The sequence below is a fragment of the Halichoerus grypus genome, chromosome 1 (assembly GCF_964656455.1).
Source record: "Halichoerus grypus chromosome 1, mHalGry1.hap1.1, whole genome shotgun sequence".
NCBI classification, from domain to species: domain Eukaryota; kingdom Metazoa; phylum Chordata; class Mammalia; order Carnivora; family Phocidae; genus Halichoerus; species Halichoerus grypus.
The window spans coordinates 69,319,499-69,333,980 of NC_135712.1; the positions used below are offsets into that span (position 1 = coordinate 69,319,499).

Here is a 14,482-nt window from a genome sequence, read left to right on the forward strand (position 1 = left end):
GTTGGAGAGGAAGAAGCAGGCTCCCCTCCGAGCAGGGAGCCCGATGTGGGGCTCGATTCCAGGGCCCTGGGATCATGACCCAGCCGAAGGCAGACGCTTAACGACTGAGCCACCGAGGCGCCCCAGTTATGTATACATTTTTAACTGCAGAGCCATGTAGTACCTTCTGATTCTCTTCGTGCAAAACATCTTTTCTCCTGAGTATTATAATAGCCTTGTGTTTTTATTGCTTTGTTTTCTTTCTATGGCTACATCATCCCACTCCAACGGCCTCCAAATTCAGTATTCCACATTTGTGAAATCTATACCTAAACCTACAATTCCAACTTTTTTCCAAGTGATCTTCCTCCTGGAGTCCCCCAACTCGGACTCCACTCTGGACAGTGCCTTTCTGGGATTCCTTTTCACCATACCCTGGGCATACCTTTCATCTCTCTTTTATGTTAGATCTCCTGTTTTCTGTATCCCATGGCTTCCTGATTTTTGGTCTATGTTCCTGTTTTAGTGAAGCACATCCTCCAGGAGCTTCTTGAGAAAGGGTGAATAGGAAAGGAATTTTTTGAGACTGCATATTCAAAAATGTCTTTGTTCTGCCTCACACTTGATTGACAGTTTGGCCATTAGCTTGGCTATCATTTTTCTTCAAAACTCTGAAGGCATCACTCTATTCTTTTCTGGTGACCAAGAGATTTTTCTTTCGAGAAGCTTAATGCCATTCTGATGGTAATTCTTTGTATATTAACTTTTCCTAGAACATTTTACTAATGTGAAATTTCGTGGTAATGCAGTGGCTGTCTCTTAAGCATATGCAGAAAGGGCTGGGACCTGGGCATATAACTGTTGTTGTTTTATTCTATAACTGGAAGCCCGTATCTCCACTCCCCTTCCCCCATCTTGCCCATCACCCCACTCACTTCTCCTCTGACAACCATCAGTTGGCTGTATATACGGGTCTGTTTCTGCTTTTTGTTTATTCATTTGCTTTGTTTTTTTAGATTCCACATATAATCGAATTGCTCCTGGTACAAACTTTCAACCAATCCTTTCCCCACCCTTTTTAACTTCACACCTATTCCTTCTTACCAGTATGCCTGTTTCCTCTAATTCCTGAGTCCTTCTGGAATTCGGTGGTATAAAGCAGCTTGCTTCTCATTAGTAGCCCTGGCCACTGGCATGTAAGTTTCAGTGGCCACCATTTTGCTAAGTCAATTAGCACCTCCTCCATCTTTTTATCTTATAAAATTTTGTGAACATTTATTGTACACAGTTGTATTTTCTTCCATTGCCCTGAATGGTACTTTAAAACAAAAAAATAAGAACAAAAACTCCTGTCATTTTAGAGGAATTTTGAGAAGGCACGAAGATAAACTCATGTCTAAATGACTGTATTTAATGTCTTCCACAATATTTGATGAAAGCCTCATTAATACTATTTTTGCTATTACCATATTATTTAGTCTTAATTTTTTATCATTATTACCCATCTACTCACCTTTATCATTAAGGATTCACGTTTTAAATTTAGCTTTTGATATAAACTTGTAAACTTGGGGGCACCTGGGTGGCTCAGTTGGTTAAGCATCTGCCTTTGGCTCAGGTCATGGTCCCGGGGTCCTGGGATGGAGCCCCGCATCGGGCTCCCTGCTCAGTGTGGAGTCTGCTTCTTCCTCTCCCTTTGCCCCTCCCCCTGCTTGTGCTCTCTCACGCATTCTCTCTCTCAAAATCTTAAAAAAAAAAAAAATGTAAAATATCTAAAAAAAACTATAAACTTGTAAACTTGGAACTGAACTAAGAAATCAGAGTTGCCTAATTTTTTTTTCTTTTATATAACTACTAAATTTTTCTGTATTTGCTAAATGATTGTACCTAGATGGGTCTTGGTTTGACAGCTAGTGGTATTTCACATTTCTCAAAGTCTGACCAGTAGCACTGACATTAGCTAGGAGCTTGTTAGAAATGCAGACTGAGGTTCCACTCCAAACTACTGAATCAGGAGTCTGCATTTTAACTAGATCCCCAAGCGAGTCACAAGCACACAATTCAAGTTGGAGATCTAGTCTGTTATTTCCCCACAGACCACCTCATTCTGTTTCCTCCTCCTCTCCCATTCCTAGTAGTACCTAAGGCATTTTCTTGTCAAATATCTTGCAGTTTGAGCATCATGAAAGTTACCTTTCCCATCCCTCTCCCACCATCATGAGTCTGTCTCCTCTAGGTATCTTAACACCTGAAGTCCCCTGCTCCTCCAAAAGGGAAAAAAAAAAAGCCTCAAAAAGTATAGGCTCTGGATCCATGCTACTTGGGTTCAAACTCTGGCTCTAACAGTTACTAGCTGTGGGACCTCGGGCAAGTCACGTCACTGCACTGTGCCTCAGTTTCGGCTCCAGTAGTAAGCATCTGATGCATGTTAATCTATATCCTCTGAAATCAAGACCTTAGCAACTGAATATTTAGGAATTTCTCCTTGTCTTCTGCTGAATGGTGCTTCTATCACCTAGTTACATAAAAGGAATGTTTTATTCATTTGGGCTTTTAGCTGCTGAATCAACTACTTTCACCTTCATCTGGGGATGGATTTTATAACTATCTGCTGAATCAATAGATTCCCTAAACATTCTAGACTTGGGACTGCTCACCTCGTGAACATACTCTCTGATCTTCAACTATGGAGCATCCATGAGCTTCAGAGTTCAATGATTATTGAGAAAAAGGCTCAGCAATGAGCACAGGAAGCAACAGGGGATGGGCATAGTTGCAGGAAGGTTGGGGTGAAAGCCAGCCAAATGTCAGCAACGGTGGGAGGAGAAATGGGGACACATACTATCTAGTAGGCAGCTGTCCTGTGACAGACTTGACTTTCCCAACATTATGTATGTTAGCTGTAGCTTGTCCACAGATGCCCTTTATCAGAGTACGTTTCCCTCTATTCCTAGTTTGCTGAGTTTTAAATCATAAATCAGTGTTGAATCTTTTTTTTTACATGTATCAAAATGATCATAAGGTACTACTCTTTACTGTGTTAATATGATGGGATTATAGTAATTGACTTTTAATGTTAAATCAACCTTGCATTCCGAGATAAACTCTGCTTGAATCACGACATACTATGCTCTTTACATATTGCTGGGTCCAATTAGTTAATGGTTTAACAATTTCTGCGTCTATGGCTATGATGTATATTGATATGTCACTTTTTTTTCTTGAAAAGGTCTTTGGCCAGTTTTGGTACTGTGGTAATACTGTTCCCATTAAGAAAAAAAAAAATGAAAAAAATGGGAAGGAAGTATTCCCTTTTCCCTATTTTCTGAAAGTCTGTGTAGAACTAAAGGTTTTTCTTACTTAACTGTTTGATACAACTCATCAATAAAGCCATCGAGACCTGAAGTTTTCTTTTGTAGGAATAATTTTGATAATAAATTTCTTTGGTACAAGGTTACTCAGATTTTCTATTTCATCTAGTATCAGTTTTAGTAAGCTATATTTTTAAAGGAATTTGCTGACTTCATCTAATTTATTGGTTTAAAGTTGCCCATAATATTCCTTATTATCCTTTTAATGTCTGTAAGATCTATAGTAACATCTCCCATCTCATTCTTGATAGAAATAATTTGTACTTTTTCATTTTCCATCCAGGTTTGCTAGAAGTTTAATTTTATTAATCTTTTCAAAGAACCAACTTTTGGCTTTATAACTCTATTTTTAATACCATTAATTTTCCTCTTCCTTTCTTCCACTTACTTTGGATTTAATTTGCTCTTTTCTTCAATAGCTTATTCCTTCCTTTCAAATATATAGGTATTTAAAGCTATATAATTTAGGAAGCAAGTATAATTCTACTGATCTGACCTTTTATTATTTATTTCTCTGGGTTACTCACCCTTGAAAGAAATTCCCAAATCTTTTTTTTAGGGAAAACTTTTTATGAGAAATCAGTAAATTCTACGCAGGGGGAGAGTATGCATATAAATCTAAAGAAGGATTATAAGGATATAAAAAGCCTAGCATTCCTGTTACATAACTCTTGGTTTTTCATTCCATTCCAAGCTGGGTGTGTTTATTCTAAAGATGCTTGAATTTTAAGAACCCGCAGTTCCTGTTTTGGATGCTATGTTGTAATTACCAGTGACTCACTCAGGCATACTCAAGTTTTGGGTGTAAATGAAGGTTACGTATGACTTCAGTTAATTTTAATGCTTTGACTATACCAACCGCATCACTAGGACACCGTCAGGACGAGATCTTCCTCTGTTACTATTTACATTAATGTAATGAGTCATTTTTCTTCAGTCATTCTTTATATTTTTATATTTAGCTTTGAAGATTTAAACCCCACTCCTCTTTAATAATTCATTTTAGCATTCTGATTTTTAAATAGTTTTGAAAAGGGTTATTGCACAGATTATTTTCTTTATACTTATTCTGGATAGTACCAAAAATAATTCCCATCATAAAACTTCTTTAAGAGTTTCTTGTTTGTTTGTTTGTTTTTGAGGGGGGCGCCTGCCTGGCTCAGTCCGTACAGCACGCAACTCTTAATCTCAACATCATGAGTTCAAGCCCCACGTTGGGCGTGGAGCCTACTTAAACAAAACAGAAAACAAGTTCAAGAGTTTGTTGTTTTTTTTTTAAAGGAATGATTTGTGCTATCAAATGAAACTTTTTAAAAAGTCAACCCAAGTCAAGATATTCCTAAATATACATACAATCAAGTGAATATTTGCATGTTTTAGAAAAATATTTTTCCTAATTCATCTTTTTAAAACATAGGTAACAATGGCCTTCTCAAACTAAATCAGCTAGTAGAAAAAAATCTACTACATTTTACATTTAGCTTAAGGTTAGTTTTGGGAAGAAGCCTTTTGATTTTTAAATGCCAAATGTAAAGCTATTTTATTTGATGATCTTTGCCTCCAGCAATTTTCTTTTTTTAAAAAGCAGTAAATTTTTAAAAATTGTATCTCATTTTAGCATCTTATTTTTTGAAAAACCCAACATTTTGGCCTCAGATAAATTTACACAATTAAACACTTCAAAACATAATATAGCATGTATTATTTTCTCACAAGGCATCCGATACTAATATGTATAGATAACTTTGTTAAAATAACAAAAATCATATGAAAATCAGCACAATACTTCATTTATTTATTGTATAAGTTTGGCAAACAGCACAAAAATCCAGCAACATTTTAAACATGTAAAAAAGTCAAATGCTGAACAGTACTGGGGATTTTTTTTTTACATAATTAGTAATAATGAGAACACATTTAAAATACTGCAAAGCTAGCAAAATGAGGGTGCTTGGCTTCTGAACATATACCACAAACACACACAAACACACACACGCACAAAAACAATATAATTTATCTTTACAAAAATTACAGCCAAGCAATAGAAAAGAAGGATGTTAATAATGAAGATACTAACACATATGTTCACTACATGTATCTTACACATTGAAATGCTACATCTTGTACCCTGAAATGCCATGTGTAGAGAGCCAAGCAGAGTAAATTTAGGCTCATCACTGAGGTTAAGAATTATTTGAGAAGAATTTAGTGCTTATATGTAACATATTCAATTAAAACTTTCTATATAGCAATTTCTAGATCATAACAATGTGTTCCACTATATATCTGAGAAGCTGAATCTTCTTTGTTGACGGTATAAAATTTCTGACCAGTATCAAAATTCTGGTAAAACACAAATTGAAGGCATTTTCTAGTGTATGCAAATGTTATAGGGGGCATCAATGAATGTGGGAGAAAATCTTAGATTTCACACTAAGTTTCTGCTGAGCTTTGTCAAACCAAACAGCTCAACTCTAAGGCAAGAAAAAATAACCCCCTATAACAGCTTAGTGGGTCTTAGCAAGTGAAGATAGGAATTCAATCTTAGGAAAAAACTCCCTACATAAACAGATTGGAGACAACTGGCATTGAAACAAACAAATTACCTAACATCTTAACATTCAGTCATTGGTTCAGAAGCCTGACAAACCATCTATTGATAATGTATTATCAAATTAACTTTTTGGAATCAGCACCAGTCCCCAAAACCTCAAATTATAATATTTAATATTCATTAAAATACATCCTTCTTGTGCTATATGAACACAACTACAATCAAATTAAAGAAAGTTGAATTGACTCAACTTATACATATTTTTGTGTATACTGGGTAGCGACTTAAGTTTTTTTCATTTACTTGTGCTTCTGTTCTGGGGCACTTTGATTGAAGAGAAATTCATTTCACAAGATTACATCTTGCTAAAGCATTCCTTAGCATTGGTCCAAACTTGAATTCCCTAAGACAACACAAAACAAACAACCAAACAAAAAAACAAAAAAAGAAAAGAAAACTTTAAAATGTGATTTTGGAAGGATTCTGAAAGCCGAAGTTTTTGGCTTACTGGTATGCTAAATTTCACTTTCTGGAATAACTAACAAGTCCAGCAAATATGACACTATTTCTGGCAATGGCTAATAGAAGTGAATGTCTAATGCTTCTGAAAAAAGAAAGAGATTTGCATAGCCTATCTTCAAGAGCGGAAAAGAGCTCCTACAACTTCTTTTTTTAGCAAACTGAGTTTTCAAGGTTCATAACATAAACTCATTTACTCAGATCACATGTTTGCATCATTTCTATTTGTAAACCAAACAAGTTCTCAGGCAGTTTTTCTATGTAATACTTAAAACAAAAGAAAAAAAACCTTATTAATTTAACAATTAAATAAAAATTAATGATTTTTTTTTTAAAAATGGCTTATTAAATTATTAGTCTAACAACTAATGTGATAAAAACCAGTAACAGGCTAAATTACCAAAGCCTCCCCAGTGGTTCTAGCAGGCCGTTCAGCACAAAGTTAATATGACATACATACCTAATATGCTTAAACAAAAATGCATGTATATAAAAATAAAATAGTAAAATCTAACCAACTGGTAGAAACAAAGGGGTTTTTTTTAACAAACAAGATACATATTCTTGAATAACTGCTAATTCATGAAGAAGCAATATTTTAATACTTAAACATTAAAGTAGGTCAATATTTATCAAGTTACCAAGGCTCCAAACACTAGAAAAAAAAATCAATCTTTTGATTTTTCTCCTCCTGATGAAATATAAAAAGCAAATTTTTTTAAAAAAATCCTTTAAAATGTCTCAGATTGGCTGGATAAAGTAGTATCTAGTAAAAGTATTTGTTGTCAGAAAGGATAAGAGATCTTGTGCACTCGCATAGGAACGTGTCCATGAGACGTCAAATGAGCAAATGAAAACAACCCCCAGCACATGTAACGCAGTCCTGTTTTTTGTGGGGAATTATTTTCTAAATTACTGTAAATGTACAAGAATGTCTGGAAGGACACACGCGAAGTTTCTAACAGTGGTGAGGTTTCAAAAGGGATTTGCTGGAGTAAGGGAAGAATTTTTACCTAATATGCTTCTGGATTTTTATAATTTTTGCAATGAGAGTATGTTATCTTTATGGTAATATTTCTGCTCTGATCTTTATTAAATTCCTACCTTCTACTAATTTTGGGCTTTGTTCTTTTTCTAATCCCTTTAGATGTAAGGTTAGATTGAGATTTTTCTTGTTTCTTGAGGTCGGCCTGTATCGCTATAATTTCCCTCTTTTTTTTTTTTTTTTAAAGATTTTATTTATTTATTTGAGAGAGAGAGAGCACAAGAGCGGGGAGAGGGAGAAGCAGACTCTCTGCTGAGCAGGAAGCCCGATGCGGGACTCGATCCCGGGACTCCAGGATCATGACCTGAGCCGAAGGCAGTTGCTTAACCAACTGAGCCACCCAGGCGCCCTATAATTTCCCTCTTTGAACTGCTTTCGCTGTGCTCGCTTCGGCAGCACATATACTAAAAATGAACTGCTTTTGCTGTGCTCGCTTCGGCAGCACATATACTAAAAATGAACTGCTTTTGCTGCGTTCCAAAGATTTTGGACCATTGTGTTTTCATTTTCATTTGTATCCATGTATTTTTTTATTACCTCTTTGATTTCCTCACTGACTCACTGGAGGTTTGGTTGCATGCTCTTTAGCCTCCACATGTTTGTATTTTTCCAGTTTTTTTCTTGTGATTGATTTCCAGTTTATACAATTGTGGTCAGGAAAGACGATGATATTATCTCAGTCTTCTTAAATTTTTTTTTTAAGATTTTATTTATTTATTTGTCAGAGAGAGAGAGAGAGCACAAGCTAGGGGGAGGAGCAGAGGAAGAGGAAGAAGCAGGCTCCCCACCAAGCAAGGAGCCTGATGTGGGGCTTGATCCCTGGATCCCGGGATCATGACCTGAACCAAAGGCTTAACCTACTGAGCCACCCAGGCATCCCAGTCTTCTTTAATTTTATTGAGACTTGTTTTGTGACCAAATGTGTGATTATCCTGGAGAATGTTCCATGTACACTTGAAAAGAATATATATTCTGTTGTTTTTGGATGTTATATTCTACACATATCTGTTAAGGCCATGTGGGCTAAAGTGTCACTCAAAGATACTGTTTCCTTATTAATTTTCTGTCTTGATGATCTATCCATTGATGTAAGTGGGGTGTTAAAATCCCCTACCATTACTGTATTACCATCAATTTCTCCCTTTATATCTGTTAATATTACTTTATGTATTTCGGTATTCCAGTGTTGGGTAAATATTTACAGATGTTATAGCCTCTTGCTGGGTTGGCCCCTTTATCATTATGTAATGCCCTTCCTTGTCTCGTTACAGTCTTTGTTTTAAAGTCGATTTTGTCTACTTTGTCTGATGTAAGTATTGCCACCCTGGCTTTTTTTTTTCCCATTTCCATTTGCATGGAATATCTTTTTCCATACGATAATTCTTAAAATTTAAAAAGATAAAGTAGGGTGCCTGGGTGGCTCAGTTGTTAAGCGTCTGCCTTCGGCTCAGGTCATGATCCCAGGGTTCTGGGATCGAGCCCCACATCGGGCTCCCTGCTCGGTGGGAAGCCTGCTTCTCCCTCTCCCACTCCCCCTGCTTGTGTTCCTGCCCTCGCTATCTCTCTGTCAAATAAATAAAATCTTAAAAAATAAATAAATAAACAGAAAGCCTCTTACTAAAAAAAAAGATAAAGTAGCTTAAAAATCAATCAAGTATTTCTTGATTCAACAAATTAGAAAATTCACTATCAAAAAGGTTGACCAAAAAAACACTTAGAAGTAAATTTTTTAAAAGATTTTATTTATTTGTCAGAGAGAGAGAGAACACAAGCAGGGGGAGGGACAGAGGGAGAAGCAGGCTTCCGGCGGAGCAGGGAGCCCGACATGAGGTTCGATGCCAGGACCCTGGGATCATGACCTGAGCGGAAGGCAGACGCGTAAGCAACTGAGCCACCTAGGCATCCTTGTAAAAGTTTTTTGTTTTGGTTTACTACTACTACAATTTAGTCATTTGATTATATTCAATTACCACTTTGGATAGCTGACCTTATAACAAAGTATGGTATATTTGAAAAGTTAATACACAAGTAAAATAAGCAAAACATAGATACCCATATTTACCCAAGAAAAACTAATATTAATCTTATCTTCTCGTACTTAATTTTAAGTTCATAAAAAAAAGAATACTGCAGATTTTCACATATAAAAATCTATTCCACTTAAGGAAAAAAATACATGATGAAACTTTATAGTACTGTTCTTGGGCAATAAGGTGAATACACATCTTTTTAATCTCATGTGGGTATACTTGTTTACTATAGTTAATCATAGGACACATGAGCAGACACACAAGATATCCAACAGCATATCCAAATACACCTACAGTGATATCTTCTTTATTCAGAGATTAATTTCCAGCACCCTCAACCACCCCACCCTAGGTAAAGTGGGGAGAAAAGTCCTTTGAGCCATTATACAGTCTGCCTTTTACTTGGAAAAGCAGAAAACAGAAGATCACAAGGAGCTTATTAATAAGTCTTTTATGAAAACAAAACCAAACCAACTCTAAAACATTTGTGTTATCTGATCTTTCAGACCTCCCGAGATTAAAAAAAGAAAGGTTAGAAAAAAAGACTAAATGTGAAGCAATCTGTGGAGCAGGGAGGCAGTAGAGTTAGCAGGAAGAGAGCAACGGATAAAAACACTCTCAAGCTGTGGGGCACCCGGGTGGCTCAGGCAGTTGGATGCCCCGACTCCTGATTTAGGCTCAGATCATGATCTCAGGGTCATGGGATCGAGTCCCATATCAGGCTCTGCGCTCAGTACGGAGTAGGCTTGGGATTCTCTCTCTTCCTCTGCTCCTCCCCTCCCCGCTCACACGCTTGCTTGCTCTCTCTCTAATAAATAAATGTATTAGTAAATAAAGTCTTAAAAAAAACACACACTATCAAGCTACAGTCATACTCACCCATTGGCATGTGCAGATGGATCACTCATGATTTTAACGTCTCTTAAATGACCTCAAAGATCCACTATGTGAAGTAACTTACACTTTAACTGAGGCATAAATATGAATTTGGCCAATACAAAAGGAGCCCATGTGACTAATTCTAGAGTCTGGTGTTTACATCTCAAAGTATCTTTGCTCTCTGTGCACTGCTGGTGATACCAAGCGGAAAGGGCTAGGGAAGGGATGGTGTCTAGCCAGAAAATACACATTTTGGATGAATTAAAGCCCAAGTTGTTTATATGAGTATGATTTTTCCCTCTAAGAAGGTCTTCATAACTGTGAGAAATCATCTTGCTATATGATTTACTGAGATAATGCACGTCGGTAAACTGTGAAGCGCTAGACATATGTAAACCATTGGTACTAACTGACACACACACAGGCAGATCGTGGGTTAAAAAAGAAGGAATGTTTTATATTTCGTTCTTACAATAGCATTTTAAAGATTTCAGCACTGTCCAAACACTTACTTGAACCAGAATAAGCTTCCGTGTTCTTATCTTCTTCTATGGATATCAGTCACATGACAGACTTACTATGACAACAAACCGTATCATAACCACATTTCCCCCAAACCATGGTTAAGCTATCTCCCAATCCAAGTACTATACATCACTGTTAGGAACAGTATCTTACCCCCTGTCCAAGAACATCATATAAGCCAAGTAATGGTGTTGGTATATATTTTCAGATACTAGATATAAACAGGGCATACAAATGTGGAACTTTGGGTGAGTGAAGACTCAATAATTAACATTCTGGTTACAATACTCTTTCAACGTTAAGTGAAGAAACCGGAAAACATTCTGGAAAGGGGGGGGAAATGGGCTTTAAAAAATGAAAAGAAACACTCTGGTCCACATAAGAGAAATCAGTTTTAAAGAAATTTGTAAGCACTTCTGAATATATTTGTGCCCTCACCTACCTTTTTGCACATACTGATCTGCATGACTGCATAGCTTATGAGGGCCTCCTTTAAATCATGGTTCTTTTGTTCTTTGAAGCGTTCAATATCGGCCCAAGCATTTTTCACAAATTCTCTGAAATAAAATGTGTAGTCATCATCACTCTTACTCAAATTAAGTTAACTATATTATAAATTCTAATAACCAGTTCTCGTTTGCGTTGGTTTTTATTTATCTATATGGAGGAAAACGCTACTGTCTGTATAAGATAGTTCTATTTTTCTCTTCCTAAAAATTATACTAGGAGAAGAAGCAGAGAAACAGTCATACATTCATCTACATTTTAATAATCAATATTTTTGCCACAAGAATCCCAGCTTCAAATTATTCCTATAAAGCAGCCATTAGATGGTTTTATGAACCAGCTCACAAGCCTAACAGAGGCCATGTGAAGTTGCCCTCCTGGGGTCACTGGAAAACATATACTCTTTTGACAAGATATATTATGTATCACAATTATTATTATTATAACACATGAAGTTATTTTTTTTCAAGATTTTATTTATTTATTTGACAGACACAGAGAGAGTACAAGCACAGGGAGTGGGAGAGGGAGAGGGACTCGCCATCCTGGGATCATGACCCGAGCCAAAGGCAGAGGCCCAACTGACTGAGCCACCCAGGCGCCCCTTATACACTTGCTTTCAATGACAACCAGAGTTTTAAAAATTCTGAGAGGCATTTGTCTTTCTAAATCCCATTCATAAAAGTTTACTTTTACTTATTTGGTGCCAGCAGTCCTAAAAATGAACAAAAATACCTCAACACCAATGATAGACTCTTGGTCGGCCTTGATCTACTTATTATCAGATGAAAAACAACAATAAGGAAAATAAGCCAAACTGCAATGGCAGACCTTTGATAGTTGCATTTCCAGAAATATTTATGGAATAATTACATGCCAAGCCCAATGCAGGATGTTGAAACATAAAGATGAAAGACACAGTCATTGACTTTGAAGGGCACTTAATCTAGCCAGGGACAATCACAGAGAACAACTGACCACCCAAAACAAAACTGCCATGTTACCATGGCATGAACCAAGCGCTACGAGAGCCAGCGAGGCTAGAAGTAAGCCTCACAAAGGAAGCAGCGCTAGAGCTGGGCAATGAAGAACGATCAGGCTTTTGTCAAGTGATGGAGAAGAAAGGGCAAAGGGAGTGTGCAAAGGACAGAAATCAGGAAAAGTGCAGGAAAATAATATTATAAAGTTGAAACTCTTCTTACTCTTTCCCCCATACTAAAACTGTTTTTATAACATGATTTTTGATAATTCAAATTTCTTAGGAATTCAATCACTACATTTTATTTTATTTTTTTTAAAAGAGTTGTTTATTTATTTATTTGAGAGAGAGAGAGAGGGAGAGAAAGAGCACAGGAGCAGGGGGAGGGGAAGAGAGAGGGAGAGAGAATTTGAAGCAGAATCCACGCTTAGCGCAGAGCCTGATGCGGGGCTTGATCCCACAACTGCAATATCATGACCTGAGCCAGAACCAAGAGTCGGACACTTAACTGCGCCACCCAGGTGCCCCTCAATCACTACAGTTTAGGAGAACCAGTATAGGGGCACCTGGCTGGCTTAGTCTGTGGAGCCTGTGATTCTTGATCTCAGGGTTGTAAGTTCAAGCCCCACATTGGGTGTAGAGATTACTTAAAAATAAAATCTTAAAAAAAAAAATGCCCTAGAAGAACAGGCTATAATGTAGGAATGTTAATGAAGATGGGAAACAGTATAAAAAAACAATCTGCCATGTAGTACATATGTCTAGTTTTGTTCAACATCTCAGCATTTTTACCTGCCTTCCAGATTTTTAGACTTTAACTGTTGTTCTCCTTCATTTATTTGTTCTTCTAGCACCTTTATTCTGGCTTCTCTCTGCTCTGGAGTTTCTTGACCAAAGAGCTTGGTAGTCATTCCCTTCAAAGAAAATGTTCTCACGGTCTAAAAGGAAACATAAACAGGTGAGTGGATAAACAAAATGTGGCACATATGTACAAAGAAATATTATTCAGCCTGAAAAAGAAAGGGAATTCTGACACATGCTACAACATGGATGCATTTGAGAACATTATGCTAAGTGGAAATAAACAAGTCACAAAAAGACAAATACTGTATGATTCTTCTTAATGTAAGGTATCTAGAGTAGTCAAAGTCATAGAGACAGAAAGTAGAATGGTGACCGCCAAGGGCTGGAGGGAAGGGAAATCGACAGTTGATGTTTAGTGGTATAGAGTTTCAATTTTCAAGATGAAGAGAGTTCTGGAGGTTGGCTGCACAACAATATCAATGTACTTACTACTACTGAACTATACACTTCAAAATAGCTAAGACAATCCCTAGTATAACCATTCATTAATCTATGCTCTCATAAAATTGCTTTTAATTTATATCAGTGTAAATTCAATAATAGTTGTACTAATTCTTTTCCACTATTTTGTAAGCTCGAAATCATAAGAGTATAAAAACTATTATTATTATTTTTTAAAGATTTTATTTATTTATTTGACAGAGAAAGAGAGAGTTCACAAGCAGGGGGAGAGGCAGAGGAAGACGGAGAAGCAGGCTCCTGGCTGAGCAGGGAGCCAGATGCGGGGCTCGATCCCAGGACCCTGGGATCATGACCTGAGCCAAAGGCAGCCGCTTAACCGACTGAGCCACCCAGTCGCCCCAAGAGTAAAAATTATTTTTTAAAAAGAAAAATACAGATGCCTGGCTGGCTCAGTGGGTAGAGCATGTGACTCTTGATCCTCAGGGTTGTGAGTTTGAGCCCCATGTTGGGTGTAGAGATTACTTAAAAATAAAATCTTTCCGGGCGCCTCAGTGGCTCAGTTGTTAAGCGTCTGCCTTCGGCTCAGGTCATGATCCCAGGGTTCTGGGATCGAGCCCTACGTTGGGCTCCCTGCTCAGCGGAGCGCCTGCTTCTCCTTCTCCCACTCCCCCTGTTTGTGTTCCCTCTCTTGCTGTCTCTCTCTCTGTCAAATAATAAAATCTTTAAAAAAATAAAAAATAAAAAAATAAAATCTTTCAAGATAGACAGATCTATACATACATATATAGAAGAAGAAAAAGAGAAAAACCAGGTTAAAAAAATGGTTAA

The 14,482-nt window shown here is 36.9% G+C and overlaps 1 protein-coding gene across 4 annotated transcripts in view; it reads right to left on the reverse strand.

The window, feature by feature from the left end:
• Positions 1-5,124: 5,124 nt before the first annotated feature.
• SNX4 (sorting nexin 4) overlaps positions 5,125-14,482 on the reverse strand; it is a 73,586-nt gene continuing 64,228 nt past the window's right edge. For all 4 annotated transcript variants that reach the window (XM_078067011.1, XM_078067038.1, XM_078067016.1 and 1 more), the window contains exons 12-14: positions 13,181-13,326; positions 11,345-11,459; positions 5,125-6,307 (exon numbers count right to left, since the gene is read on the reverse strand). In XM_078067011.1, the coding sequence (XP_077923137.1) occupies positions 6,260-6,307; positions 11,345-11,459; positions 13,181-13,326 (309 nt within the window). In that variant the 3' untranslated portion in view covers positions 5,125-6,259. The remainder of the gene's footprint in view (positions 6,308-11,344; positions 11,460-13,180; positions 13,327-14,482) is intronic.